This window comes from Schistocerca gregaria, chromosome 4, assembly GCF_023897955.1.
Source record: "Schistocerca gregaria isolate iqSchGreg1 chromosome 4, iqSchGreg1.2, whole genome shotgun sequence".
Taxonomy (NCBI): Eukaryota; Metazoa; Arthropoda; class Insecta; order Orthoptera; family Acrididae; genus Schistocerca; species Schistocerca gregaria.
This window is the reverse complement of record NC_064923.1, coordinates 89807709-89835430: the sequence shown is the minus strand read 5'-3', so window position 1 is coordinate 89835430 and position 27722 is coordinate 89807709. Positions and strand designations below refer to the sequence as shown.

The window sequence follows — 27722 nt, the reverse complement described above, 5'->3', positions numbered from 1 at the left end:
ACAGGCGCAGAAACATGAAAGAACAACAAGAAGTACATACAAATTGGCAGAAGGTGAGAAGACAGCTGAAACAGGATAATGCAAACAGTTTGGTACAATAGTGTAAATGTATCGAAGAGTGCACAGTCCCAAAGAGAGCGCAGTTTGTGTTACTGACAACTGTGTAAACTGATCAACTCGCCACTGACGTAGTTGTGTTCAGACTCGTATTTGAAACATCTCGTAGACCTTATTTGAAGAAATCCTGTGTTTCCGAAGTGAAACAGGGAAGAATCACTTTTCAGCTTTATTGATGTACTGCTGGTACTCTGTTGCATAAGTTATACATAGAATACACGAACAACAGTGTACCCACATGTTTTGCAAATGTGACGATTGCTGCCATCTGTTGACTTCTCTTGGACAATGGAAATTTGTGGCAAGTACTATGGGACCAAACTGCTGAGGTCATCGGTCCCTTGGCTCACACACTACTTAAACTAACTTACACTAAGGACAACACACACACCAATGCCAAAGGGAGAATTCCAACCTCCGACGGGGCTGGAACCACGCGGACTTCACTTGGAACCATTGTTTCTGTAAGAAAAAGCGCGCATATAGCGTCCCGAAAGAGTGTGTGCATTCTCTTTATGGTCGGTCGGTTGGTTGACTGATTTGGGGGAGAGGACCATACAGAGAGATCATCGGTCTCATCGGATTGGTGAACGATGGGGAAGGAGGTCGGCCGTACCTTTTCAAAGGAATCATCACTGCATGACGCAGGTTTGAACCGTCGTCCTCCCGAATGTGAGTCTGGCGTGCTAACTACTGCGCCACCTCGCTCAGTCTCTATTTAGGGCATAGATGCAAATTTGTACTTCTTGAGTGCGTTGTGGTATCCGAAGGATAGGTTTTGTTTCTGAATGACTTCAAATTAAGTACGAAAATCGGACAGGAAGGTCATCTTAACCAACGAACTGCTCAATGAGCCGAGGCAACGAATTGAAATTGGAGACAGCAAACTAAGGTTGCCGCTGCTCTTTGGTACGAGGGAGTCTGCTTTAAGGAACAGACTGAAAGCTGTGAGAACATAGATTTCGGCGTTTCCAGAGGAGTGGATCCAGTGCAATGAGTGTGGGAAATGGTGGTACGGACAGTGCTCTTCATTTAAGGGGGATATTGTGTTCATTTATGACATTTGCTAAATGAGTTCCCTTTTGGCGTGTTTAGCGTACTCTTAGGCGCAGGTGAACGAACGAAAAAGTGCGTATTTTCCAATTTTTGATTTGTTTTTGAAAAGTTCTGTGAAACTATTCTCTCTCTTCTGCTGTAGTTTTCTCAACATTTAGATTTTATGTTAATAAATATGAACCTAAAATGTTTTTTTTCTTCTATTGACAGTAACTCAGATAGTTACGGTTATTGCTCAACTGCACACTCCCTGGTATGGTTCCCCTATTACACCTTACACGATGACGCGTTCTTCTGTTGGTGACATCCTGATACAGACAGTTGGTGTGTATGCAATCCATCTGAAAGCAAAGATAAACTCATTTGGTATACACATCATGCCTGGGGACATTACGGTACCACAAAGTGTATCAGGAAGCTTAGCCAGTTTAGCCACTTTTCCAGTACGCAATGTAAAGTACGTCGATAGCTAAGCAATTGTGTCATCTGTCAGAAAGTAAAGTCCATTAATAACAAATGTGGTGCTACAGAAGAATGCTGAAGATAAGTTGGATAGATCACGTAACTAATGAGGAGGTATTGAATAGGATTGGGGAGAAGAGAAGTTTGTGGCACAACTTGACTAGAAGAAGGGATCGGTTGGTGGGATATGTTTTGAGGCATCAAGGGATCACAAATTTAGCATTGGAGGGCAGCGTGGAGATGAATACACAAAGCAGATTCAGAAGGATGTAAGTTGCAGTAAGTACTGGGAGATGAAGAGGCTTGCACAGGATAGAGTAGCATGGAGAGCTGCATCAAACCAGTCTCAGGACTGAAGACAACAACAACAACAACTAAGACTGAATAGCTCTCTGCCTGGAATCATAGTTCTTGACATTGATGGCGCATACCAGACCACCCCTGGAGGTTAATGCTTTATATGACTTTTTTTCAAGTTTGTAAAGCGCTATGCCGCTATGTCCGCTACGTATGCAGGAATTATCAAGAGAGTTTCAAATAATTCCATTATCATAATAGAAAAGTCCAAGTCATTGCTGACAGACAAAGCACTTTACTACGCTGGTTATAAACGAAGATGATTTCTGCAAGAAAATGGCATACAAATAATTTCAGTATGAGGCTTTTAGCCGTCCGGTGTGGCCGAGCGGTTCTAGGCGCTTCAGTCTGGAACCCTCGCGACCGCTACGGTCGCAGGATCGAATCCTGCCTTGGGCAGGGATGTGTGTGATGTCTTTAGGTTAGTTAGGTTTAAGTAGTTGTAAGTTCTAGGGGACTGATGACCTCAGATGTTAAGTCCCATAGTACTCAGAGCTATTTTTTGAGGCTTTTACCTGAAAGCAAATCCTTGCGAACGGGTGTTCCATGAATTAAACAGGTTTATAAGCAATTTACGAACAGCACAAGTGTTGGATGCAGTAAATTGTTTTGTTTGAGCAAGTAGCGAACCATCTTCCTGTTTATGACTCACAACACACATATAACGGCTTATAGGTGAATGTCAGAGAAAGCAATGAGTGGGTAGACCCGCTTCCGAAATTTCCAAGGCACGTAGAATCGTATGAAACAAGGGTAAGACCCGTGTTAATTGCATCAGTCATCAAGTGCATCTTAGAAAATCACAATATGAGAATAATCTTAGAAAATTATGAAATAGGAAATTGTGTTTTACTAAAAAATCACCGCAAATCTTCGCAGCTCAAATGAAACAAAAGCAGCAAGTGGGCGTTATTTTACGAAGGACAGTATGTCATCACATGTATTCCGCACTCGGCTTGCTATTTGCTCACAAATCCTAGATTCAAGGTTTGTAACCACTCAAAGGTTTGTAGAAGTTTCAATATACACAAAACGAGTAAATAAACATAATGAAATGTAAGTACCAGCTACGAGGATAGTCATCGTACTGATCGCCGAATGAAAACATAAGCATCGAGTACCATGACTTTGTTTCGGAATGAGCACTAAATTTGGAATACGCGTATGTATCACTGGTACAAGTCCTACATCAGTTAAGTTGCATTTGTCTGTTTGCATACATAAACAGTCATCAATTTGAAGCGCATATGCGGTGGCACGAACTCAGTTTTTTTTATACATTTATTACTGTTATATTCGTGTCCGAAGGTGCACTTCAGAATAACACATAGATGCATGCTTTCTATTCTTAGCATATTTTAATACTACGACATTTATTTTGCGAAGAGAGTAAAAGATGATCATGAAATGATAAGTTTGAGCGAATAGGGAACGATGGCCTGATAATAAATGAAAACATTTATGCAGATACGCTGCGCTATGTACATGTACCATGTAAACACAACACGATCTCATGCATGTACATAATGTACTATACTATTCACGAAGTAAACATCAATAGCACACTCACACCAAAATACTACTAGGCAACATGAATGGTAGTATACTACTGAGGCAAAACTTCGGGCTAAAACAAGAGATTTCTTTCCTCCGCTCCCTTTAATAAGCACTTGTTTGCTTTGTAAATGAATCAGTTCTAAAAGTAAGCGCTTTGTTGTTTTGCACTCACGTGCTTTAGGTAGTGATACAGTGACTTTTCTCTGATATGACACTTATTCATATATAAGTAAATGAAATATTAGCTTCTATGCATCCTAAACCCAGATTTTAAAGCATATTTTAGAAGTATGAAATTAATTCAAGACAAATACTGTAAAAACATGTGACTGGTAAATGGAACAATATTAGAAGATTAAACGACTTGGACAGAAAATCTGTAAATATAAAAGCCCATAGCAAATAAGCAATCATGTACGATGCTATATAGACTTTTATTATGGTGAATAGTTGACTAGTGGTATGCATGTGATAAACTCTGACCAATAGCGTGCTGGGATGGAGAATTAGGTCATTGTGTGTACTCCCGATCCCTGGTGGAGTGGTAAATGAACATTAGCAAAAGTATACAGAAATCCTGCCGGATTGAAAGCTGTTTCCTCCAAGAGGGTGTGATACCGAAGGGGTGTCTGGATTCCACTGCACAGGAACTCAAAACACGTCTCCAACACCAATCTTCGTTGAGAAAACTCCACGTCACGTAAACAGTGTGTGCCAAGACCAATAGTCATACCTCAACTAGAGCACCACGGGCACACCAACAGTAAAATATGATTGCCCCAGATGCCTGTGCAGTGCACATTATTGAAAAGTTAAATGTACACTTTAATACGTATGCAAAATTACTGAGAGGTTAACAATCATGTGAAGTGGACAGCTTGTATCCGTTGTAGATAAGCAACGTATTGTCAAAACAAAACAATATCTTTCAGGTTTGTTGTTTGGTCATTACTCTTATTCATGACCTATGTCCAATTCCTTTCAGTTGAAAAAAATAATATAAAAATAAGTAATTGTACATTATGATCTTACATTGTTATCTAGTGTTAAGAAACGAATCTAAGCTTCTTCTCTGTATTTATCTGTCTATTTTGACTCTGTGTGTATCATAGTAGTGAATCCTTTTCAATACACTGATGTCACAGTACAAATGTTTCATGAATCCTCTGCCTCTGCCAGGCTCGTAACTGTGATTTGTACATGTAGATGATTTTCGGAGCCTCACAGCTACAGCACATATCCGAGTGGACACTGGAGTGAGAACAAAGAAGACAACGTGTGCGTACCAAGGAGATCTAACCAGCCGGCCTCTTGCCTCTAGGGTGACATCTCGCAATCCACAATTGGCGTCTGAAGTTACAGCGCGCGTCTGATAATATTCCTCCGATGGACTCACAGCCAGGATTGCGTCTCATATGCAAACCGACAAGTCTTTGGAATCAACACTCATTCTCAGAACACAAGACAAAGTTGGTGACTGAAATTTCGTAAAAAGATCTCGCCACGACGAAAAACGTCTTTGCTGTAATGACATCCATCCCAATTCGCGTATCATATCTGCCACACTCCCCTTTTTTGCACCCTTTCGATGTCCTCCGTCAATCCCACCTGGTAAGGATCCCACACTGCGCACCAATATTCTAACAGAGGACGAACGAGTGTAGTGTAAGCTGTCTATTTAGTGGACTTGTTGCATCTTCTAAGTGTCCTGCCAATGAAACGCAACCTTTGGCTCGCCTTCCCCACAATATTATCTATGTGGTCTTTCCAACTGAAGTTGTTCACACCCAGGTACTTTGTTGAATTGACAGCCTTGAGAATTGTACTATTTATCGAGTAATCGAATTCCAACGGATTTCTTTTGGAACTCATGTGGATCACCTCACTTTTCGTTATTTAGCGTCAACTGCCACCTGCCACACCATACAGCAATCTTTTCTAAATCGCTTTGCAACTCATACTGGTCTTCGGATGACCTTACTAGACGGTAAATTACAGCATCATCTGCGAACACCCTATGAGAACTACTCAGATTGTCACCCAAGTCATTTGTATAGATCAGGAACAGCAGAGGTCCCAGGACGCTTCCCTGGGGAACACCTGATATCACTTCAGTTTTACTCGATGATTTGCCGTCTATTACTACGAACTGCGACCTTCCTGACAGGAAATCACGAATCCAGTCGCATAACTGAGACGATACCCCATAGGCCCGCAGCTTGATTAGAAGTCGTTTGTGAGGAACGGTGTCAAAAGCTTTCTGGAAATCTAGAAATACCGAATCAACTTGAGATCCCCTGTCGATGGCGGCCATTACTTCGTGCGAATAAAGAGCTAGCCGCGTTGCACAAGAGCGATGTTTTCTGAAGCCATGCTGATTACGTATCAATAGATCGTTCCCTTGAGGTGATTCATAATGTTTGAATACAGTATATGCTCCAAAACCCTACTGCAAACCTACGTCAGTGGTATAGGTCTGTAGTTAGATGGATTACTCTTACTACCCTTATTAAACAGTGGTGCGACCTGCGCAATTTTCCAATCTGTAGGTACAGATCTATCGGTGAGCGAGCGGTTGTATATGAGTGGTAAGTAGGGAGCTATTGTATCAGCGTAATCTGAAAGGAACCTAATCGGTATACAATCTGGACCTGAAGATTTGACCGTATCAAGCGATTTGAGTTGCTTCGCAACCCCTAAGGTATCTACTTCTAAGAAACTCATGCTAGCAGATGTTCGTGTTTCAAATTCTGGAATATTCCATTCGTCTTCCCTGGTGAAGGAATTTCGGAAAACTGCGTTCAATAACTCCGCTTTAGTGGCACAGTCGTCGGTAACAGTACCATCGGCAATGCGCAGCGAAGGTATTGACTGCGTCTTGTCGCTTGTGTACTTTACATACGACCAGAATTTCTTAGGATTTTCTACCAAATTTCGAGACAATGTTTCATTGTGGAACCTATTAAAGGCATCTCGCATCGAAGTCCGTGCCAAATTTCGCGCGTCTGTAAATTTTAGTCAATCTTCGGGATTTCGCGTTCTTCTGAACTTCGCATGCTTTTTCCGTTGCCTCTGCAACAGCGTTCGGACCTGTTTTGTGTACCACGGCGGATCCGTTCCATCTCTTACCAATTTATGAGGTATGAATCTCTCAATTGCTGTTGCTACTATATCTTTGAATTTGAGCCTCATCTCGTCTACATTTGCATAGTCAGTTCGGAAGGAATGGAAATTGTCTTTTAGGAAGGCTTCTAGTGACAATTTATCCGCATTTTTAAATAAAATTATTTTGCGTTTGTTTCTGATGGATTTGGAAGAAACGGTATTGAACCTAGCTACAACGACCTTGTGATCACTAATCCCTGTATCAGTCATAATACTCTCTGTTAGCTCTGGATTGTTTGTGGCTAAGAGGTCAAGTGTGTTTTCGCAACCATTTACAATTCGCGTTTGTTCGTGGACTAACTGCTCGGTATAATTTTCGGAGAAAGCATTTAGGACAATCTCGGAAGATGTTTTCTGCCTACCACCGGTTTTGAACAAGTATTTTTGCCAACATATCGAGGGAAGGTTGAAGTCCCCACCAACTATAACCGTATGAGTGGGGTATTTATTTGTTACGAGACTCAAACTTTCTCTGAACTGTTCCGCAACTGTATCATCGGAGTCTGGGGGTCGGTAGAAGGAGCCAATTATTAACTTAGTCCGGCTCTTAAGTATAACCTCCACCCATACCAATTCGCACGGAGTATCTACTTCGACTTCACTACAAGATAAACCGCTACTGACAGACACAAACACTCCACCACCAATTCTGCCTAATCTATCTTTCCTGAACACCGTCTGAGACTTCGTAAAAATTTCTGCAGAACTTATTTCAGGCTTTAGCCAGCTTTCTGTACCTATAACGATACCAGCTTCTGTGCTTTCTATTAGCGCTTGAAGCTCAGAGACTTTTCCAGCACAACTATAACAATTTAAAACTAAAATTCCGACTGTTCCTTGATCCAAGCACGTCATGTATTTGCCATGCACCCTTTGACACTGCAGCCCATCCCGTACTTTCCCGAGGCCTTCTAATCTAAAAAACCGTCCAGTCCACGCCACACAGCCTCCGCTACCCGTGTAGCCGCCAGCTGAGTGTAGTGAACTCCTGACCTATTCAGCGGAACCCGAAACCCCACCACCGTATGGCGCAAGTCAAGGAATCTGCAACCAACACGGTCGCAAAATCGTCTGAGCCTCTGATTCAGACCCTCCACCCGGCTCTGCACCAAAGGTCCGTAGTCGGTTCTGTTGACGATGCTGCAGATGGTGAGCTCTGCCTTCATCTCGTAAGCAAGACCGGGAGCCTTCACCAAATCAGATAGCTGCTGGAATCCAGAGAGAATTTCCTCAGACCCAAAGCGACACACGTCATTAGTGCCGACATGTGCCACCACCTGCAGCTGGCTGCACCCTGTGTTCTTCATGGCATCCGGAAGGACCCTTTCCACATCAGGAACGACTCCTCCCGGAATGCACACGGAGTGCACACTGGATTTCTTCCCCTCCTTAGCTGCCATATCCCTAAGGGGCCCCATTACGCGCCTAACATTGGAGCCCACCCTCTGCGATTGCCCGGACCTTGAAAGCTGAGAATGATCCTCTGAAACAGGGCAGGCAGCTGCATCTGGCTCAGCCAGAGACAGTGCCTGAAACCTGTTTGTCAGACGCACAGGGGAGGCTTTCTGATCAGCCTCCGGGGACGTCTTGGAGCTGCCTGCCACGCCTTGGAACGACCTCCCAATCAACCACAGGCGAGGGCTCAGCCCCACTGCGGGCAGAAACCGGGTAAACCACAGCGGCAGACAGATCTGGGGACAGACGGAACGAGGTTGACATCCCCGTGATACCCAAGTTCGGCTCCCCACAGTGATGCCCATTGGCAACAGCCTCAAGCTGCGCGACCGAAGTCAGCGCCGCTTGCACCTGTGAGCGAAGGGATGCCAACTCAGCCTTCATCCGAACACAGCAATCGCAGTCCCTGTCCATTCTAATCGATGTTGAACAACAGTTACTGAAACACGAGTCCGTGCCTAGATAACGCAAGCGAAACACGCAAAGAATGCATCAACTAACATGTACAAATGCCTAAGGACTGCGCTTCAATCTTACGAAACTCACACGCAATTTAAGTAAGAATGTACCAAGTAAACACTAAAGCGCGATGCTACAACTTTCAAATACTATAATACGCCCGAAATATATGAATTAAACAATGCAAGTACCCAAAAACACGCAAAGAAATTAAGAATTAAACTATGTAACAAATAAGTAAGCTAGGGGTATACGACTTGCTGCTGGAGCTGCTTATCCAACGGCGGCAGGAAGCATACTGGCTGTGACCAACCGACACTGGCCGTTCAAAACAAAAACAGAAGACAGACGACTACGCGAATTTAGACTATTCAGGTACTAAAACGCGATGCTACAACTCTCAAATACTATATTACGCCCGAAATATATGAATTAAACAATGCAAGTACCCAAAAACAAGCAAAGAAATTAAGAATTAAACTATGTAACAAATAAGTAAGCTAGGGGTATACGACTTGCTACTGCAGCTGCTTATCCAACGGCGGCATGGAGCTTTGTACTTTCTATGTAAAATTTTTTGTGTAAAGATTTGTGGTCAAAGAGCCAATACTCATATTTGAGTTGTCCGTGTAATAAAAGAAGGCAAAGCCTGACTGTTCGTTCTGTCTTTCTTCCACCAGCTACCGTAAAGTAAGCACAGTGGGATGTGGTTGTAAATGATTCTCAATATACGGACTTACTTTGACTTACTAATATATTGATTCATCAGTAATTCACCAGATCACATGTTTATCTCAATATTTATTGTATTACGAATTCTAATTTTTAGCATCTCAAGCTGCAACACTTCGATGAGGTACCGATAGGCCATTGGTGTGATTTCAAATGTAATTTCCAATGTACATCGTTAATTATGGTATGATCAGAGCCTGCAGTCATTCAGAGGAGAAGTTCGAGTTTTTGAAATCCATCATACAGCAATGAGTTGTTATCTAATCGAAATATGCAAGTTATGTTTTCTAAACTCTATAGATCCACAACGTCTGTTGCACTACTCCCAACACCAATTAGGGACACTTACAAACTTCATTCTGGTAAAATTTTGAAATATTTTAGATGGCGGATGTGGAAGACAACTCGCGACTTTTCGTGCAAGCTCTGCGCATTAGTTACAAGTGAAGATTCACTGGCACCACATAGTGGCAGATAAAGATTTTGTCTTCCTGTGTCATAATTATGGATTTCTGTTAATAGTAAGGCAATAGTATTTCACTCCCATCTAAGTAATTGTTCTTGAATTAGTGTGAATTAGATTGTGGGTGTATTCTTGTTTGTCATATATGTGTGTTATGTTAGTTTTAAGGTGTGAGTGTCGCTATTAAGAATGAACATCCCCACATGTTAGGATGGGTTATAAGATATAGTGGAGTATTTATATGGTAAGGTGAAGAATCGATCACAATAGAACATGGCTCAACAACAGCAATCTAATCTAAAGGATGCCTAGGAAATGCCTTAATGTCAGTCCACCCTTTACTGACCTGATGGTTGAAACTTTACAACTTATTCTTTTAACTGCTAGGCAATCCTAAATCGTCTAAATGAGATGGTTAACAATCAAGATATTGTAAAAATGCAGAATCTCTCGGCGCAAACGAATTGGATGCCTTGGCCACAGCGTCTATAGAAAACCCACCCACGCCGATCTATACCTGCACGCAGTGCACCTGGTAGAGTAGCGCACGGTTTTACAAACACTGGTGCATCGTGCAAGAACGATACGAGACCCTCATAACCTGCCCCACAGGCGAAACCACCTACGCAAGGTCTTCAGGAACAACGGCTATAACGTCCATTAAATAAATGAAGTCATTTCAAGAAGAGATTCGCGCGGATCAGGAAAAGAAACTTGTTTTCTTGCCGTTCTGTGGCTCCACGTCGGGCGAGATAAGTTGCCTGCTGAAGCTACACAAGATCAAATCGATCTTCGGGCAGCCGACGAAAATCCATCAATTACTGAGACCAGTTAAAGACGTAACAGATCTCAGAAACACGTGGTGTCTACAAGATACCTTGCGAGTGTAGCCAGTCGTATACTGGACAAACAGTGTGCATTGTGGAACATCGCACGAGGGAGCTTGAGATGTTTCATCGCGTACGCTGCAACGAGAAATCTGTTTCAGAAAACGGACACCGGATAAAATTTGACGAAACATCCGTCTTAGCTCGCACAAACCGTTTCTAGGATTGTGTAGTTAAAGAAGGTATTGAAATAAAAATCACCAAATAACATACTGAAGAGAGGCGGTGGCCTGCACGGCTTGGGATCCAGCGATCGCGCGGTTGAAATTGTGCATCAAACATCGAATCAACATGGCGATGCCGCAGACACCATATGGATCTCTTTGTGGACCATCAGCGACATGATAGAACAGGCCTGTATCCCTATCTATAGTGAGGAGGGGCAGGAATGAGGGTGGTAAGGGGAGGGGGGGGGAGGTAAGACTGTCTCTCAGCTGATTAGTTTATGAACTCACATGAAAGCGAACACACGGGTAGCTGCCACTCCCCTTTCCTTGTGCAGTCTTTTTCGGTTGGTTTTTGCGTTATCTGGGTTATTACAACGATTTTTCACAATCTCCAGTACATGTGTTGCATTGCATTATAACCTGTTGATTATGAGTGCCAGTCTTTTTTTTTTTACGACGCTTTCAATGTCTAATTAGAACAGCGAAGCATTTTACAACAGTATTGGCCTTCCTGAATTTTCAGAACCAAGGATGCAGGGTGATTGTTGGGCAATGCAGTGGAAGCCGTCTGTAGTGATCTACAATGTCAAACATCGTACATTACAGCTAATACACTTATTAAACTCCTCTCTGTCCGACACCAACATTTCGTCAGTTGAACATATTTACTGTCAAAAATAAAGATAATACCGCCCACTCCAGCCTTTTCTCGTGCCAGCTAGTAAGTTAAGGGATCATTCTGTGTAATGACATCGCCAATTTTTGAGCTGTGTCCCGATTTCAGAACCTCCTTGTGTAGCGATAAGCATATAAATGTGTAATTAGGATGATCTTTATTATTAACTATGTAATTACTTATCTTATGTAATTACTTATCTTTACTTCAGTTTCCCACTCAGATTAAATAAAGTACACTAACCTAACCTGCCTCTCCTGCTGCTGGATAGTTTCCACATGTTGGGGGGTGCATTTGGGATTTCCGTACAGGAGGACCGCAGCTTGTGTCTAGAAAGGACACCACCATCTTGAATTTTCTGCCAATTCCTGGGTTGGCGGTGGGGTTGGACGTCGGCACAGCCTTGTGGCAACGAAATTGCCGCCATTTGTGAAATTCTCACCGTTTTTTGGATTTTCCATCAAAATTAGAAACTCGTGCCAAAATTAGAAATTCCAGCCAATAAGGTAGGTGGCGGAGGGGAGGGGAGGGGGGGAGCAGGCAGGGACTAACTTGCCGGCTGGGAAAAACACGTCATCTGGGGAATTAATTGATTAATTTAATTAATTCGCATATCAATTTGGTATGAAAAGTGCAGCAGCACTGGTATTACTCTGCTACTGAAAGACTAGCAAATTCAATAAATCAGTCTTATTCACGTCCAGATTCACCAGACGTTTAATGCTGCACCACGTTTCCTCCCTGTTCCTGCATTATGTACCTCTACGTATCCCGATATATACCATGAGAAGGTGACCTACGGGAAACTGAAATGATGGAGTCTTGTACAACATATGAAGCTTTTAAACAAGCATTTATGTCTAAATACTGATCATGGAGTAAACAAAAATTATTATGCAAAGAGGTTTTCAGTGCTGAGCCGATTTTGTTCCACAGTTGGAATCACAGAGTATCTCAACAAGTCACAGTCCTGGGATTAACTTCTTCTGCACACATTTTAAGGAATCTCAAGGCATATTTCCTGATGGATATGGATGAAAGGCTTTGACATGTGCAAAAAGCAATTTAGAACGATTTCTTAGTGCTGTTGATTGTACTGATTTCATACAACTCGCTTCTTTCAAAGCGGATTTAATTAGAATGGCACAGTACCGAGTCATGCATGAAACAACAATCATTTGGTGCAGGCAGCAGTTGTGAAGCAGTCTGTTCACAATAATAACACACCTGCGTTTGGAAGTAATGACCAGGCAAGTAACTACAGTAATCACTTCAGACCTAATCATGTTTGATACAATCAATATACTCAGAGATACAACCCAAGCCACAACACAGCTCAGAATCACTGCAGTGGAACCAAAACCAGCCAGCACCACCATAAACCAAAAGTGACCGTGGATTGTATTCAAGAGCTGCATTAGCCAAAATAGCACAGTAAGATTTTTAACACTTTCTCTTCTACAGACAAACTCTTTGCATTCCGTGATGAGGTGGTTTTTTTTTTTTGTTTTTTTGTTTGTTAAGGCTATACTATTCACCAAATGTTTGTGCCTGTGCCCGGAGATCGCGTTCCTGCCGATATGAAATACTTGTCATCCGATTTTTCGGAAACTATTAGATGAAAAAGTTAGAGTTTTGCACATCTTACTGTCAGACATCTTCACTCTATAAAGAACAGAATTTGTTTTCATTATACATCATAATTACTGCACTACATAAAATTAAGTAAAACATTTCACTAAATTTTGAAGAATTCGTAGAGGTAAAAATACATTGTGTAAGCCTGGCATGTGGTTGATATTTGCTCATTCATTGCAGTGAATGACGTGTAGATTAGTATAATATGGATGTTTTATTGAAAACTGAGAGGAGAACATTATCCCATTTCGTTCTCATATTTCCGATTGATGGTCGGGTGCGAAGGGACCAGTTCCATCCATGTGGATTTGCCAGTTGCCACGAAACATTTATCATCTGTTTTTAAGAAACTTTGATTTTTGCACATCTTGCAATCTGATATCTTCGCTTGATAAAGGACTGAACATTAACTGATGCCAGAGTTATTGCATTGCATCAAATTACATGAAACCTTGCGCGAAATTTCAAAAAATTTGCAGAGGTAAAAACATTTTATATAAACTTTGAGTGTGTTTGATTGTATCTCAGACATTGCAGTGAACGAAAAGTAGATAAAACATCGAAATTTTATTTTAGGTTGACAGCAGAAGAAAAGCTGATTTTGCTCTCGATTTATTGGGTATCATATCCGAAGGATAGTCGTGCATTGCGAATCTTGTGTTCATAACAATCATAATATCTCATAAACGGTTCAAAATATCGGAACGTTCTTTTACAAATAATAGCATGCAATGCGGCACGTATTGTTGTGTGATGACTACTCGAAACTTTTTTTCAACAATATATGGAAGTAACTCGTCCGCAGCAGTGAGAGGTTAGGAACTCAGGATGAATTCAGCCGTGCATAGCACTGTAGGAAAATCCAAGTAGCATACGTTTACACTTCCACTGTACCTAGGAAATGGCGTAGCAGGACATGTATAGACATCCACAGCATTGAAAGTGCTATGATATAATAATGGTGTCTCTGCTAGCTTTTTCCGCAAGATTTCAGAACGCACTGACCTACCTGTTTTGCCAGGAACAATTTCGAGACCATGGGGACATAGGGGCTGTTGCTACAAAACCCCGGAATGTACGGATAGAGACAAGGATGTTAATTACACTAAGAAATGTAGCAGAAGAAGGTACGTCGCTGGCTATTGAAGATTCAATAATCAATAGCATCTTAGGGCTTGACTTCTTCCGTGAAAAGGACACCATATCATATTTTTCTATGGGCCATGTCTCTTTCCAGATTCATGGATCTTTCATCCAAACTGAGCTGATGAAGCAGGAAGGGAGTCACGTATGATACTGAAGACAGAACGGATATATCATGTACGCAATCCATCGGTAAGGTACAAACAACTCCTGTCTGGGCCATGCAAGTAATGATAATACAAGTGCGAGTTTACCAGAAACTGCATGAAGTGGAAAACTTAACATCGTCACGTAAACAGCAGTTATTAGATCTTCTCTTATATTATTCTAAAGTATTTGCAGAACAAACTCGGATTATAAAAGGATCTTGACTCTGGTTGGTGCTTACACATTGAAATTTTTCCCATACTTTTTATTCAGTTCCCTGGTTCATAAATAAAGCTGTCGATATGAAATCAAGTAGATCATACAGTGTGACTTAAATCTTTTGGAGCTATGGGCATACATATACGCCCAACAGTTAGAGTGCCCAGATGGCTTTGGGCATACATGTACACCCGGCAGATCCGACTTCAAGATGGCTATGAGCATTCATTTATGTCCAGTGGTTGTGGGGAAGAAGGTTGTGGCTGTTTTAGACCCAGACTTAAGCGGCATACGTGCACCTGTTGCAGAGGAGAGAGAGAGACAGAAGGCAGGCGCACTCACCAGTAGGTCGGCGATGGCGAGGTGCATCAGCATGTGGTTGACCCTGGAACGCGCACGCCGGCGTAGGATGATGAAGAGCACGGTGAGGTTGCCCGCTGCCGACACCACCATCAGCACGCTGTACGTCGCGATGGAGACGACGTGGCCGTCGTTGAACTTCATGTCCTCCGGCAGCACGCTGTTGTTGCTCTGCGACCACAGGTTCTCCGATTCGAGGCCCGCCATCTTCACTCTAGTGGCTGGAGCTCAGTCCTGCAACACGGCCGGGAGGCGCAGCTGCTGCGATTAACTCTGGCAACGCCGCGGCGTGCGGGAAGCGCGAGTTATGCTCCGCGTGTAGGAAGCTAATACAGGGTGATTCACGAAGATATGCAAATATTTTAGCATGTTATTCGACAAGTAAAATTAAACAAAGAAGTTCATATAATGGGCACAGAACCTAGGTCTGAAACTAAACCCCAAGAAATCCCAGGTCATACTTATATCTCACCCAAAGTTAATCAGCCGGTACTTTCGCGAAACAGTCCCTAAAATAGTCCTCAATGGTACCCAACTACCATACCAAAAAACAGTAAAAGACCTTGGAATAATCTTGGATGAACACCTAAAATGGGAAGAACAAACAGTCACAGCTTGCCGGAAATCGCTCTCCTCCCTACATGCAATTCAAAAATTTAGAAAAATATTTCCAACCCATGTTAAACAAAAATTAGTCCAAACACTAGTCTTGCCTAATCTTTACTACTGCGATGTAGTTCAACACGGCACAAATAGTGAAAATTCTAGATGCCTCGAGCTAGTGATGAATGCTTGCGTTAGATACGTGTGCAATATTCGGTTGTATGATCATATCAGTCCTTCATACTCCCAGCTAGGTTGGATACGCCCACATAAGGCACGCGATCTCCACACGATGTGCTTACTTCATCGATTTCTTAGCCACTGGTGCCCCCAATACTTATCTTCTCACATTAAACACCTATCATCATTCCACAATCGTAACACCAGATCGGATACGTCTATCATCTTGGCTGTACCTTTACATAACACAAAATCTTTCTCTGTGTCATTCTCCATCTCAGCCATACGACTATGGAACGCGCTCCCATGTGATCTTCATCTTATCCAGAACTACTCAACATTCAAGAGGGAACTCAAGACTTACATATTAGGGACGGTATAGCCACCATTGTTGTGCCCCTTCCATCTCTTTCTTTCTCATCTCCATCACAGCTTCGAATTTTACCGTTCCATTTCTCTTCCTCTAACCTATCTACCTCTTATATATCTCTTTCACCCCATTCTATCGTCTTATGTCTCTGTTCGATGAGAATAACTCACAAGCTGCAAGAACATAACGAGAAAATTCCCACTAACAATGGGACTGACATTCAGAAAAGAAAAGTATGTTTACTTTCATATACATAGTCATTATTATTATTATTATTATTATTGTTGTTATAATTATTTTTTATTGTTATAATTATCATTGTACTACTGTTATAATATCTATTTTTTTCTTTAACATCAATACTGCATAATAGGATATATTTCCTTAACGTTATGTAGAAACTGTAACTCGTTCAATCTGAGTATGCCTGGTTAGGTGTAAGAGAGGGCCTGAAGGCCCTAATCTTGCCAGGTAAAATAAATGCATAAATAAATAAATAAACACAGATCTGCAAATGTTTAGTTACAGAGTTACGGCTAATAAAATATTTTGCCTGAAATTTAGCAACTTCCCTAAAACGAAGCCATTTCAAAACTGTATGAGGATAAATAAAGCACAATTTACATTTATTTTCTTGTTATTGGTCTGGCGAATCTCTTAAAACATGTCCTAGACGTGTATCTGCAGTAGTTTTTCAGAACATCCAGAGAAGCATAGATTATTATATAAGTAAATTTGTTTACTTTCCACTAACAATGTAGAAACGTTTATGTCATTGTCAGAAACAGTGAGTTGTTTCAGTTGTTTCCTAACCTTGCAATGAGTTAGTTTTCTGTACTGTTCAGTGAGAGACACACTAACAACAGAAATGCATTGGTCGTTGTCATACACGTTAGTGGCCACCCAGATCGCCCGATTTAACACCAATGGGTTTTGGTGTATGGCGGTGGATGAAAGACATTGCTTATGAGGACAAAGTCAATACATGTGAGACATTGCTTGCTCGCAATATGAATGCAATAGACGAAATTAAGAACAACTGTGTGAAACTTGAACGAGCAACTAAATCTGTTCCTACATGTGCTACTAAATGCATTGTACTCGGTGGAAACAATTTTGAACATTTATTGTGAATGTATTGTGAAATTGTATGCACACTGTACAACTTCCTTAACACTGAACTTTGTTTTTCCGGTTTAAAGTGAATTCTCCTGTGCTACGGTATTAATAAAAGCAGATTATCTGACACTTTCATATACTTTCAATTAACGTTATTGAAATCGTTTTTTTTCCTACAACTTCTGTTGAAACCTTTCGTGTCTGGAATTTAAAGTAAACAAGTTGGGCCAAGTATTTGATAAATCAAAAATTTTAGGATATTACTTCTTTGCTTCTCTGGATGTTCTGGAAAACTACTGCACATACACATGTGGGACAAGTTTTATTTATCCAAAAGTGCGTATACGAGGATCATTCTAATCAAAACCTTAATTATTTATTGTCAGTTTACCCACGATTCTTTAAAGAATCAAACATCCACGTATGAAACAGCTTCAAACGTCGATTACTTTACAAATCAGCTAATGTGTCAAACATTTCAATTTAAGCTTGTAAAGCTCTAATGGTTGAAGATGTACAACTGCAAATATGTTGGTTTTATTAGTTTTTGATTATCCACCCATAAATGAAGCAACAGAAAAATGCTCCTATCAGAGCACAAAAGGGGCGAATACGCTCCTGTTTAAAAGAACCTGACTGAAAAGTGGGGTACCAACTGCCTCATTCTATCTCCCGATGTTTCCCACTGGCGGTTCAACGTTTCCACAGTACGCACTATTTTGTTCGCTCTACAGCAATCATTCGCAGAGGCTCAGTACAGTCGGAAATAGAGTGGATAGTGGTTAGACAACAACACTGCACCAAACCAAATTACTTGAAAGTCACCCTAGACCGTACGCTATCATTTAGAGAGTATTTCAATAATCTAAAAGGAAAATGTGTGCAAGAAACAATATAATACGTCAACTGACTGGTTCAACAACCGCAGCCTGCAGTTCTTCGATCATCAGCAATGAGACTCTGCTTTGTAGCCGGAGAATATGTGGCTCCAGTATGGGAGGCGTCTAGCCATTCGAAACAAGTAGACATACTTTAAATGAGGCTGTCAGGATTTTCACCGGATACCTGTGGTCTACAACTGTCCACAAAGTTTGCCCACTTGCTGCCATGGCACCATCAAATATCAGACGCAGAGTAGCCAGTCAAACTGAGAGGAAAAAGGAGAAAATCTACCCACGGCAATTAATGTATAACCACAAACTATTCCAACTCGTCTTAAGTCAAGGAAGAACTTTATACAATGGACAGTACCGCTAGAAGCCCGACCCCTTATCCGCCGCCTATCTTGATGGTTGCTGGCCGGTGTGGCCGAGAGGTTCTAGGCACTTCAGTCTGGAACCGCGCGACCGATACGGTCGCAGGTTCGAATCCTTCCTCGGGCATGGGTGTGTGTGATGTCCTTAGGTTAGTTAGGTTTAAGTAGTTCTAAGTTCTAGGGGTCTGATGACCTCAGATGTTAAGTCCCATAGTGCTCAGAGAAATTTGAATTTTCTTGATCGTTGGACACTCTGCAAAATGCGAACCTACACCCCAAAGAGGAAATCACACAAGGACAGCAAGTACAGGAGCACTGAACATATTAATAACAGGAGACGCAAAATGCCAAGTAAACATGGTTAACGTAGGCTACTCTGAAGATGACCAGTGTTAATCTGCAGAAACACAGACGATTGAACATCTGCTCATGTGTCCACAGATGGAGTTTGTTTGCACAGCGGAAAATCTCTTTTTTCGCAGTGACAAGGCCAGTAAAGCTGCAGAGACTTGGAAGAAGAGAATTTATGTGTCTTGTCCGGATACGGAAAGTAGAGTAAGTGTTGGACCTTCCACAGCAATTTAAAAAATATTTTCAAAAATATTGGCATGCGAACGTATTCGCTCTCTTTTTAGCATAAAACTTAGCTCTCACTCCTTCAAGCTTCCCTAATTGTAACTCGCTCACACCCATTTGCTCTTTCTCACTCACTCATTCAGCCCAACTTTATGAGTCTCTAACTGACACTGTCGCCTGTCTTACAGTCACTCTCGTTCGCTCTGTACTGCTGCTACTACTACTGCTACTATTACTGGCCTCTCTCACTGTCACTGTCTCCCTCTTGTTCTCCTACTATCTTATCCATTCCTTCTCTTCACTCTGTCTCTTCTCACTGCCACTGTCTGTCTCTTCTATGTTGCCATCGTCATAAACTCTGTCTCTCATTATCACTGGCTCTCACCCACTTCTACTTTATCCTTCTCTTTATTCCTCTCCTACTGCCACTGTCCCCTTCATTCTTTTTCTACTCCTGTTCTCTCACAGTCAACTCTGTTCCCCTGCCATTGTGACCGTCTCCTTCTTTCCACATTGTCAGTTTCTCCTCGTCCTTTCTGCACCACAACCGCTCTCCATCGTTCTATATTCATTGCTTTTAAGTCTCTTTCCCACTCTATCACTGTATTGTTGTCTCTCATCATAAAATAGCGCGAATACATACGGATACTAAAATTTTTTGTGAAAATTTTCAAAAGTGCCGAGGAAGATAGACTAATTTACCTGGTACCCCAATTTTCAGTCAGATTTTTTTTTCAACAGTAGCATATTAGCCTTTTTTTCGCGCCAACAGAAGATTTTCCCGCTGGTTCACTTTCTTGCCTGATTCGGCAGGGTATATCACTCATATGAAAAGAATTTTATGAGTCAGTAAAACTTTGATAGTTTACTTATGTGAAAGTGAAGTATCGCAATACTAATTGTACACCTCAGACCGGATTATACGTACACAAAAATTTTGCATGTGTTCCTCTACTGGAATGTGGCTTACCAAGAACCCTTCTGATGATAAATAAGTATATTTCTCCGTGCTACGTCATTTTATAATCTACGTTTTCGTCTCAACACCGGGTTTCACGTGCGTATTTTCCGTGATCAACAAGGGTAACCTTTAACCTGTGTACCTCGGAAAGGGATGAAGATATCAAGAAAATTTTCAAGTTCGTTCGAGGATGGGATTCTAGGAATATGTTACAAAAATTACACCCAATTGCTTTGTACAGCCGTTTCGGAAGTCGCGGCTCGGGTTTGGTTCACAAACTGCTTCTTCTTTTTTTTGGCTTCTTCTCAGGAACCGACCATGAACTAAACGGTGCCTGCATAAAGCACTTAAGACGCGCCATAGACCACATATGAAGCAAAAAGAACCAATCGATTTGCTCCATTTGCCTAAGCTGCAGGAAGTGTGCAAATATTCAAACTTTGACGCTGTATGGTACTGACGGGTCGATACAATAACACGATTCTTCTCTTGGGTATACAAACGGTCCCTAGTCCAAGGGCTATCCGTAACAGTGAACCATACCTTTCTATCACGCGAGGTATGAGACCGGAAAGATTTAACTGTTTGTCCAGATGCAAATTACAAAATGTTTCAAGCAACTGTTCTTTAGCCGTCAGCATATTTGCCTTCGTTGTAGCTTTGTTTTTTACAAAGATATGAACAGCGGTATGACTTTTTTTAAATGGCACCCTGTATTTTTTATTCGGTGATTCATTTCCTCTCATAAAGAGCTATTCAAAAATGTATCACATTGTACCATTGACTGAAACACAACGGTACTAACTACAAAACACAACACTGACTTTGAGCCCGGGACCCAAACTCGTCCACTTGCTGGAGTTCTCAGAAAACAAATGAAAATCAACTAAAAACAAAACACAAAATTGACTTTGTCTCTCCTGTACCATTGACCAGGAGTATAACATTCAAAGATGCTCAAAGTGGTGACACAGTTAGTAAGAAAATGCAAAAACGTGAACTTACGTATGCTAGTGTTATACAATTGAGATTGCACTATTGTGGTGGATACAGGTTTGGTCTGTACTAGGCTGTTAGTTTGTTGTGTACGGACGTTATCTTATACACAGAAAAACATAATTTTCGTACTTCGTTCATAAGCCAAAACATTACGCCATCTTACTGTTCGGGAGTGTTGCGAGAAATGTACCGCATAGCTTTCTCGCAACACGCGATATATTTTTCGCGACACACGAGAGCAGCAAGATGGCGTAATGGATTATGAACGAAGTACGTAAATTATGCTTTTCTGTGTATATAAATAGCCGCGAGCCGTCCAACGAACGTGAGTACACAATAAACTAAGCAACAGGGTCGTACACACCAAAACTGTGTCCACTACACTACCGCAATTCCAACTGTATAACGCTGACGTACAAGTTCACGTTTTTTTATTTGTCTACTAACAGTCGCTCACACAGTTGCAGATGACATGATCTATGACGAGAAAAACACGGAAAATGTGCCGCAAACAGCGACAAACTATGCTACAACGCATAATAAGTAAGTTATTAAGGAAGCATTCACAAAAACAATATTTAAAAAACTAATAGTACACATATAATAATGTTTTACAATGTTTTATAACTATGATATTTTCTATTTGTTTTAGATTTTAAGAACCCACTGATGATGGTGATGTTTGTCACCGAGACTAGTTTGGGGAATAAATAAATAGACAACAATCGTGTTTTCAATCAAGGTGGACACAAAATTCCCATTTTGTTGTTTTTGTATGCATACATGGACGAAATGGAAGAGTTTCAAGATAAATTTATTATATAGGAGTAGTATTGCAAAGTGGTATGAAATAGAATGAGGACGTCAGATTGGAACTAGGAATGGTAAATGCTCGACTCTCTTTTATTGAGAATTTTCGGAAAATGCGGTTTTTCTATAAACGAGACGGCGTATTCTTGAATACTGCATCAGCTCTGATTAAAGAAAGATATACACTGCTGGAAATGGAAAAAAGAACACATTGACACCGGTGTGTCAAACCCACCATACTTGCTCCGGACACTGCGAGAGGGCTGTAGAAGCAATGATCACACGCACGACACAGCGGATATACCAGGAACCGCGGTGTTGGCCGTCGAATGGCGCTAGCTGCGCAGCATTTGTGCACCGCCGCCGTAAGTGTCAGCCAGTTTGCCGTGGCATACGGAGCTCCATCGCAGTCTTTAACACTGGTAGCATGCCGCGACAGCGTGGACGTGAACCGTACGTGCAGTTGACGGACTTTGAGCGAGGGCGTATAGTGGGCATGCGGGAGGCCGGGTGGACGTACCGCCGAATTGCTCAACACGTGGGGCGTGAGGTCTCCACAGTACATCGATGTTGTCGCCAGTGGTCGGCGGAAGGTGCACGTGCCCGTCGACCTGGGACCGGACCGCAGCGACGCACGGATGCACGCCAAGACCGTAGGATCCTACGCAGTGTCGTAGGGGACCGCACCGCCACTTCCCAGCAAATTAGGGACACTGTTGCTCCTGGGGTATCGGTGAGGACCATTCGCAACCGTCTCCATGAAGCTGGGCTACGGTCCCACACACCGTTATGCCTTCTTCCGCTCACGCCCCAACATCGTGCAGCCCGCCGCCAGTGGTGTCGCGACAGGCGTGAATGGAGGGACGAATGGAGACGTGTCGTCTTCAGCGATGAGAGTCTCTTCTGCCTTGGTGCCAATGATGGTCGTATGCGTGTTTGGCGCCGTGCAGGTGAGCGCCAGAATCAGGACTGCATACGACCGAGGCACACAGGGCCAACACCCGGCATCATGGTGTGGGGAGCGATCTCCTACACTGGCCGTACACCTCTGGTGATCGTCGAGGGGACACTGAATAGTGCATGGTACATCCAAACCGTCATCGAACCCATCGTTCTACCATTCCTAGACCGGCAAGGGAACTTGCTGTTCCAACAGGACAATGCACGTCCGCATGTATCCCGTGCCACCCAACGTGCTCTAGAAGGTGTAAGTCAACTACCCTGGCCAGCAAGATCTCCGGATGTGTCCCCCATTGAGCATGTTTGGGACTGGATGAAGCGTCGTCTCACGCGGTCTGCACGTCCAGCACGAACGCTGGTCCAACTGAGGCGCCAGGTGAAATGGCATGGCAAGCCGTTCCACAGGACTACATCCAGCATCTCTACGATCGTCTCCATGGGAGAATAGCAGCCTGCATTGCTGCGAAAGGTGGATATACACTGTACTAGTGCCGACATAGTGCATGCTCTGTTGCTTGTGTCTATGTGCCTGTGGTTCTGTCAGTGTGATCATGTGATGTATCTGACCCCAGGAGTGTGTGAATAAAGTTTCCCCTTCCTGGGACAATGAATTCACGGTGTTCTTATTTCAATTTCCAGGAGTGTAGAAGCATTTCAGAGGCGTGTTGCTAGATTTCTTTATGGAGATACTTCGTGAATCAAATAGCAATGCATGGAGGGAAGACGACGCTCTTTTCGGGAGGCACTGTTGCGGAAATTTAGAGCATTCGTGGTCGACTGCAGATCGATTCTACTGCCGCCAGCGCACCGTACTTTCTCGTAAGGACCTCTAAAATTAGTTGAAAGGAAACAGTGCTCTTACGGAGGCTTATAGACTGCCGTTTTCCCCTCGCTCTGCATGCGAGTGGAGCAAATAAGGAAATGGCTGGCAATGGTCAGAGATGTACCGAGGTCATCCTGCGCCCCTGGAAGGAGAGCCTAAGCTTACCTCTCCCACTCCCCACCCTCTCTCCAGTTATCTTCCAGCAGATTTATCTACGCAGGTGTAGCCAGTCACATAGTTTTGTAAGTACTTTTAACCAACTTGAAGCATTATTATAAAATATTGCTTAAATGAACCAGACTGCTATAAGATTTTGGACAAAACAAATTGAATGCATCATTGCAGTAAATAAACTACACGTTTCTTCAGATTTTTTAACAAAACGTTGAAGGGGTAATGTATATCTAAGTTTTTATGTCAGCTATTGCACACTGGATTTAGCATGATGCATAATAAAGAAAAATTTTTATTTGTTACAAAAATGGTTCAAATGGCTCTGAGCACTATGGGACTGAACTGCTGTGGTCATCAGTCCCCTAGAACTTAGAACTACTTAAACCTAACTAACCTAAGGACATCACACACATCCATGCCCGAGGCAGGATTCGAACCTGCGACCGTAGCAGTCGCACGGTTCCGGACTGCGCGCCTAGAACCGCGAGACCACCGCGGCCGGCTTTATTTGTTACAGACAGATTATTAATAGTGAATAAATTACTAATGATAAAATAAGAAGAGCTAGAAAATGTCTCATTTTTATTATAATTCTACTTTTCATTTCCTTGCTACATCAATGAAATAAAACTTAATAGCTATTTCGCATTTTATTGGCAGTCACTTTTTGACCCACATTCGACAGTAAGCAGTTTTTATCATCTTCAATTTGCTCATTCTGCGCTCACAGGACGTTGCAGTCAGCTGTAGTGTGATAAATACCCTCAAAAATATCTAGGCGGTTGGGTAAGCACACTTCGAAAAACCTTCAAAATAAACAGCCCTGTCAATGCTCTCGTATCAGCTCTTTCACCTGGAACTTGAAAGCAGCTATCCAATTAATTGATTTCGCTGTATCTGTAGTGCACAGAGCGTTAGGGGTATACATGCAGATATTTCTATCGATGACTGAGGAAAGTGTTTGCAAAATGTTACATCAGTATTTACTTCATTTGCAGACTTATTATAACTATTAGGACTAGTAGGGTTCAAATGGCTCTGAGCACTATGGGACTTAACATCTGTGGTCATCAGTCCCCTAGAACTTAGAACTACTTAAACCTAACTAACCTAAGGACATCACACACATCCATGCCCGAGGCAGTCGCGCGGTTCCGGACTGAGCGCCTAGAACCGCTAGACCACCGCGGCCGGCTAGGACTAGTACATTTTTGTGTTGCTTAGTACCTGTGTAAGCAAGCCCTTCATGTTTATTTTCGCGTTGCTTAGTACCTGTGTAAGCAAGCCCTTCATGTTTATTTTCGCGTTGCTTAGTACCTGTGTAAGCAAGCCCTTCATGTTTATTTTCGCGTTGCTTAGTACCTGTGTAAGCAAGCCCTTCATGTGGCAGCAGGTCAGGTATTGAACTGTGGACACATGTACACCACACGTGAAATCTGTATTGACAGGCGTAGTTCATTTCGTGGAGCAGTAGCGGCTGTGCAGAAAACATTGGGGAGCAATTTATGCGACGTGTTTGCAGGAAGATGTTTGCGGGAAGACAGTTGGACACAGAGAAAAAAATCAGACGGCGCACTTAAGTGGGCACATATTAAGGTACTAATTATCAAAATATCTGTGCCTATATACCTAACACCCTGCGTTTGGCACCAAAATTCTCCAAAGTTTTCGAGATGAGATACCAGAACTTTCATTTAAAACGTTCCTTGACAAGACAAAAAATGAGATGAATTGGTGTGATATGTTTTCCATTTAGCTTATTATTCTAGCAAATACTTTGAAGTCCTCTAACTCAAACAGCCTCGCTCCAGTCGTCAGTCGGCAGAAATCAGAAGCCTTCAGTCAAATAGTGTATCTTCTTCAGTGTCTGCTCGCTGACCTTTCAGATTCTGGTATACCATAGCGAAGTTGCAGTAACAAGTCTGTTGCTGAAAATGAGCGAGATGGGTAGACGGGGTACGTCCCCACATAAACCATGAAGGGGACAGGCGTATGTCACACAGCATTTGTTTCTTTGTCGTGGTACTTGTACTACTGTGTGACAGTGTGGCAACAGTGTGCATTTACAGTTACAGACAAGGCGAAAACGCTTCGCCTTTGTAGGCGGAAGACAGGAACATAAGAGATAACAGAATTCACGTACCTTTCATTCTTAAACTGTCTTTGTTGTTTTTTTCTGGTCGCTTGTTGAACCCTTTCTCTGCCTTCGCCCTTGGTGCGGGCTTATCTCGCCATGTCTCCGGTACGGCCTAGGTACCCAGGTACGTGGTACCCTCCACTATGCACCGTACGTTGGCTTGCGCAGAATGTATGTAGTGTAGATGTACAATAGCGTCTCATTGGTATGTGATCTAACCATCTGATCTTGAGCATTCTTGGACAGAACAATATTTGGAAATCTAATTTACTTTTGTCTGAACTGTTTATCGTCCATGTTTCACTTCTCTATACTGTAAATAAATGACTTCAAAAAATATTTCTGTGGTGTGTGTACTGTAAGACCTTCGGTATACACACCATGAGATTATTTGACTTGTCGCTCTAACGAAATAGACGAGTGTCAGCAATATGTCTCGTAATTTTATCGTTGCGTGTTTAGCTTTTTCCGTTAGGTCAGACGATAGAAATGCCACTTGCACGCTTAGAGAAGCAGATTGACAGTGACCAACTTTAAACAGAACTTGATTAATTTTCACAAACATTTATTAAAATAATAACAAGCATAAACATTACTTAACTTGATTCTGGGTGCTATTTACAATTGAAAATCTGAAGTTCCTTTGGTCTTGGTACGTTAATCTTATTCTGACATATCTCTGATACTTGACAAAGTGTCTATACATTTTTCTTCATGGCTATGTACAGGCATATGATAATGTTCTTAGGTGCAGACTGAAACTTGACTATAGACTGGTAGAGACTAATGCAGACTGGTACAGACTGGTTCAGACAAATGCTGACTGACTAATCAGAGCTCTGTACACTTGTTATAATACCTCACGCATTCAGGTATCACTGCGCAAGTGTGATCCGCGAGGAGAATAACTTCTACGTTAGCAGCAATCTCATTGGCTGCGTTACATATTAATACGTGGATCGGTGGAAGCAGAATTTGGTCCGTCTCTAAGGCAGCGCCATCTCGTAGTGCGGAGACGGATGAGCGCTGCACCTGCGCTGTTGTGCTTAGTGGGGCGCGCTCTAGTGGGAAAGTTGTGTACGCGCTGACTACGCGGAACTATGTACGCAACAATTTCCTAACATTTGAAGTTTACAGTCGGTCAGCGTTGCGGCATTGCTTCACACGGGTAGCATGATGTTTCTATGGCCAGACGAACTGGCTGGAGTAACGGTAATTTTGTTTGTGGGCCTATTGTGAATGCTGCAACTGAATGTTACTGTTCATTCAGTTTAAATATCCATGATAGCAGAATAGCTTAACAAATTAAAAATGGCGAATGCAGGCCTTGTCATAGTACATGTATCGCGGCGCGTCCTGTTTTGCGAGAAGCATTGCAGAGACTCTACATCTGAAAGCTATAAAAAATAGAAAATTCTTATATTGGAATGAGGTGGCATCATGATGGGGTTTTGGAAAATACCACAAAACAAAAAGAAAATGGCAGCTATCTGATAAACATGTCAATTTCTAAGCACGTTTTTCTAAACTCAAACGTTTAAATAAAATATTTGGAATCCCAATTTAATAAAAGCTCTCTTTAAGCCCTCCTGAACGCTGTCAGCAATTCGACAGACTCGCCGTGGCGTCCTACTGCGGAAGGGCCCTTAGGGTGCAGTCAATAAATTTTCCTGTTTCACAGGAAGGACGAGAAGT

At 42.3% G+C, this 27722-nt stretch overlaps 1 protein-coding gene across 15 annotated transcripts in view; it reads right to left on the bottom strand.

Moving 5' to 3' along the window:
* The window catches only part of LOC126266656 (adipokinetic hormone/corazonin-related peptide receptor variant I-like), a 1027110-nt gene that overhangs the window by 276025 nt on the left and 723363 nt on the right, over positions 1-27722 (bottom strand). For 12 of the 15 annotated variants that reach the window (XM_049971057.1, XM_049971056.1, XM_049971061.1 and 9 more), the window contains one exon: positions 15043-15294. In XM_049971057.1, coding sequence (XP_049827014.1) covers positions 15043-15267 — 225 coding nt within the window. In that variant the 5' untranslated portion in view covers positions 15268-15294. Of the gene's footprint in view, positions 1-15042; positions 15319-27722 lie in introns of all 15 variants that reach the window. The other 3 variants (XM_049971065.1, XM_049971059.1, XM_049971062.1) reach the window with 1 other exon arrangement.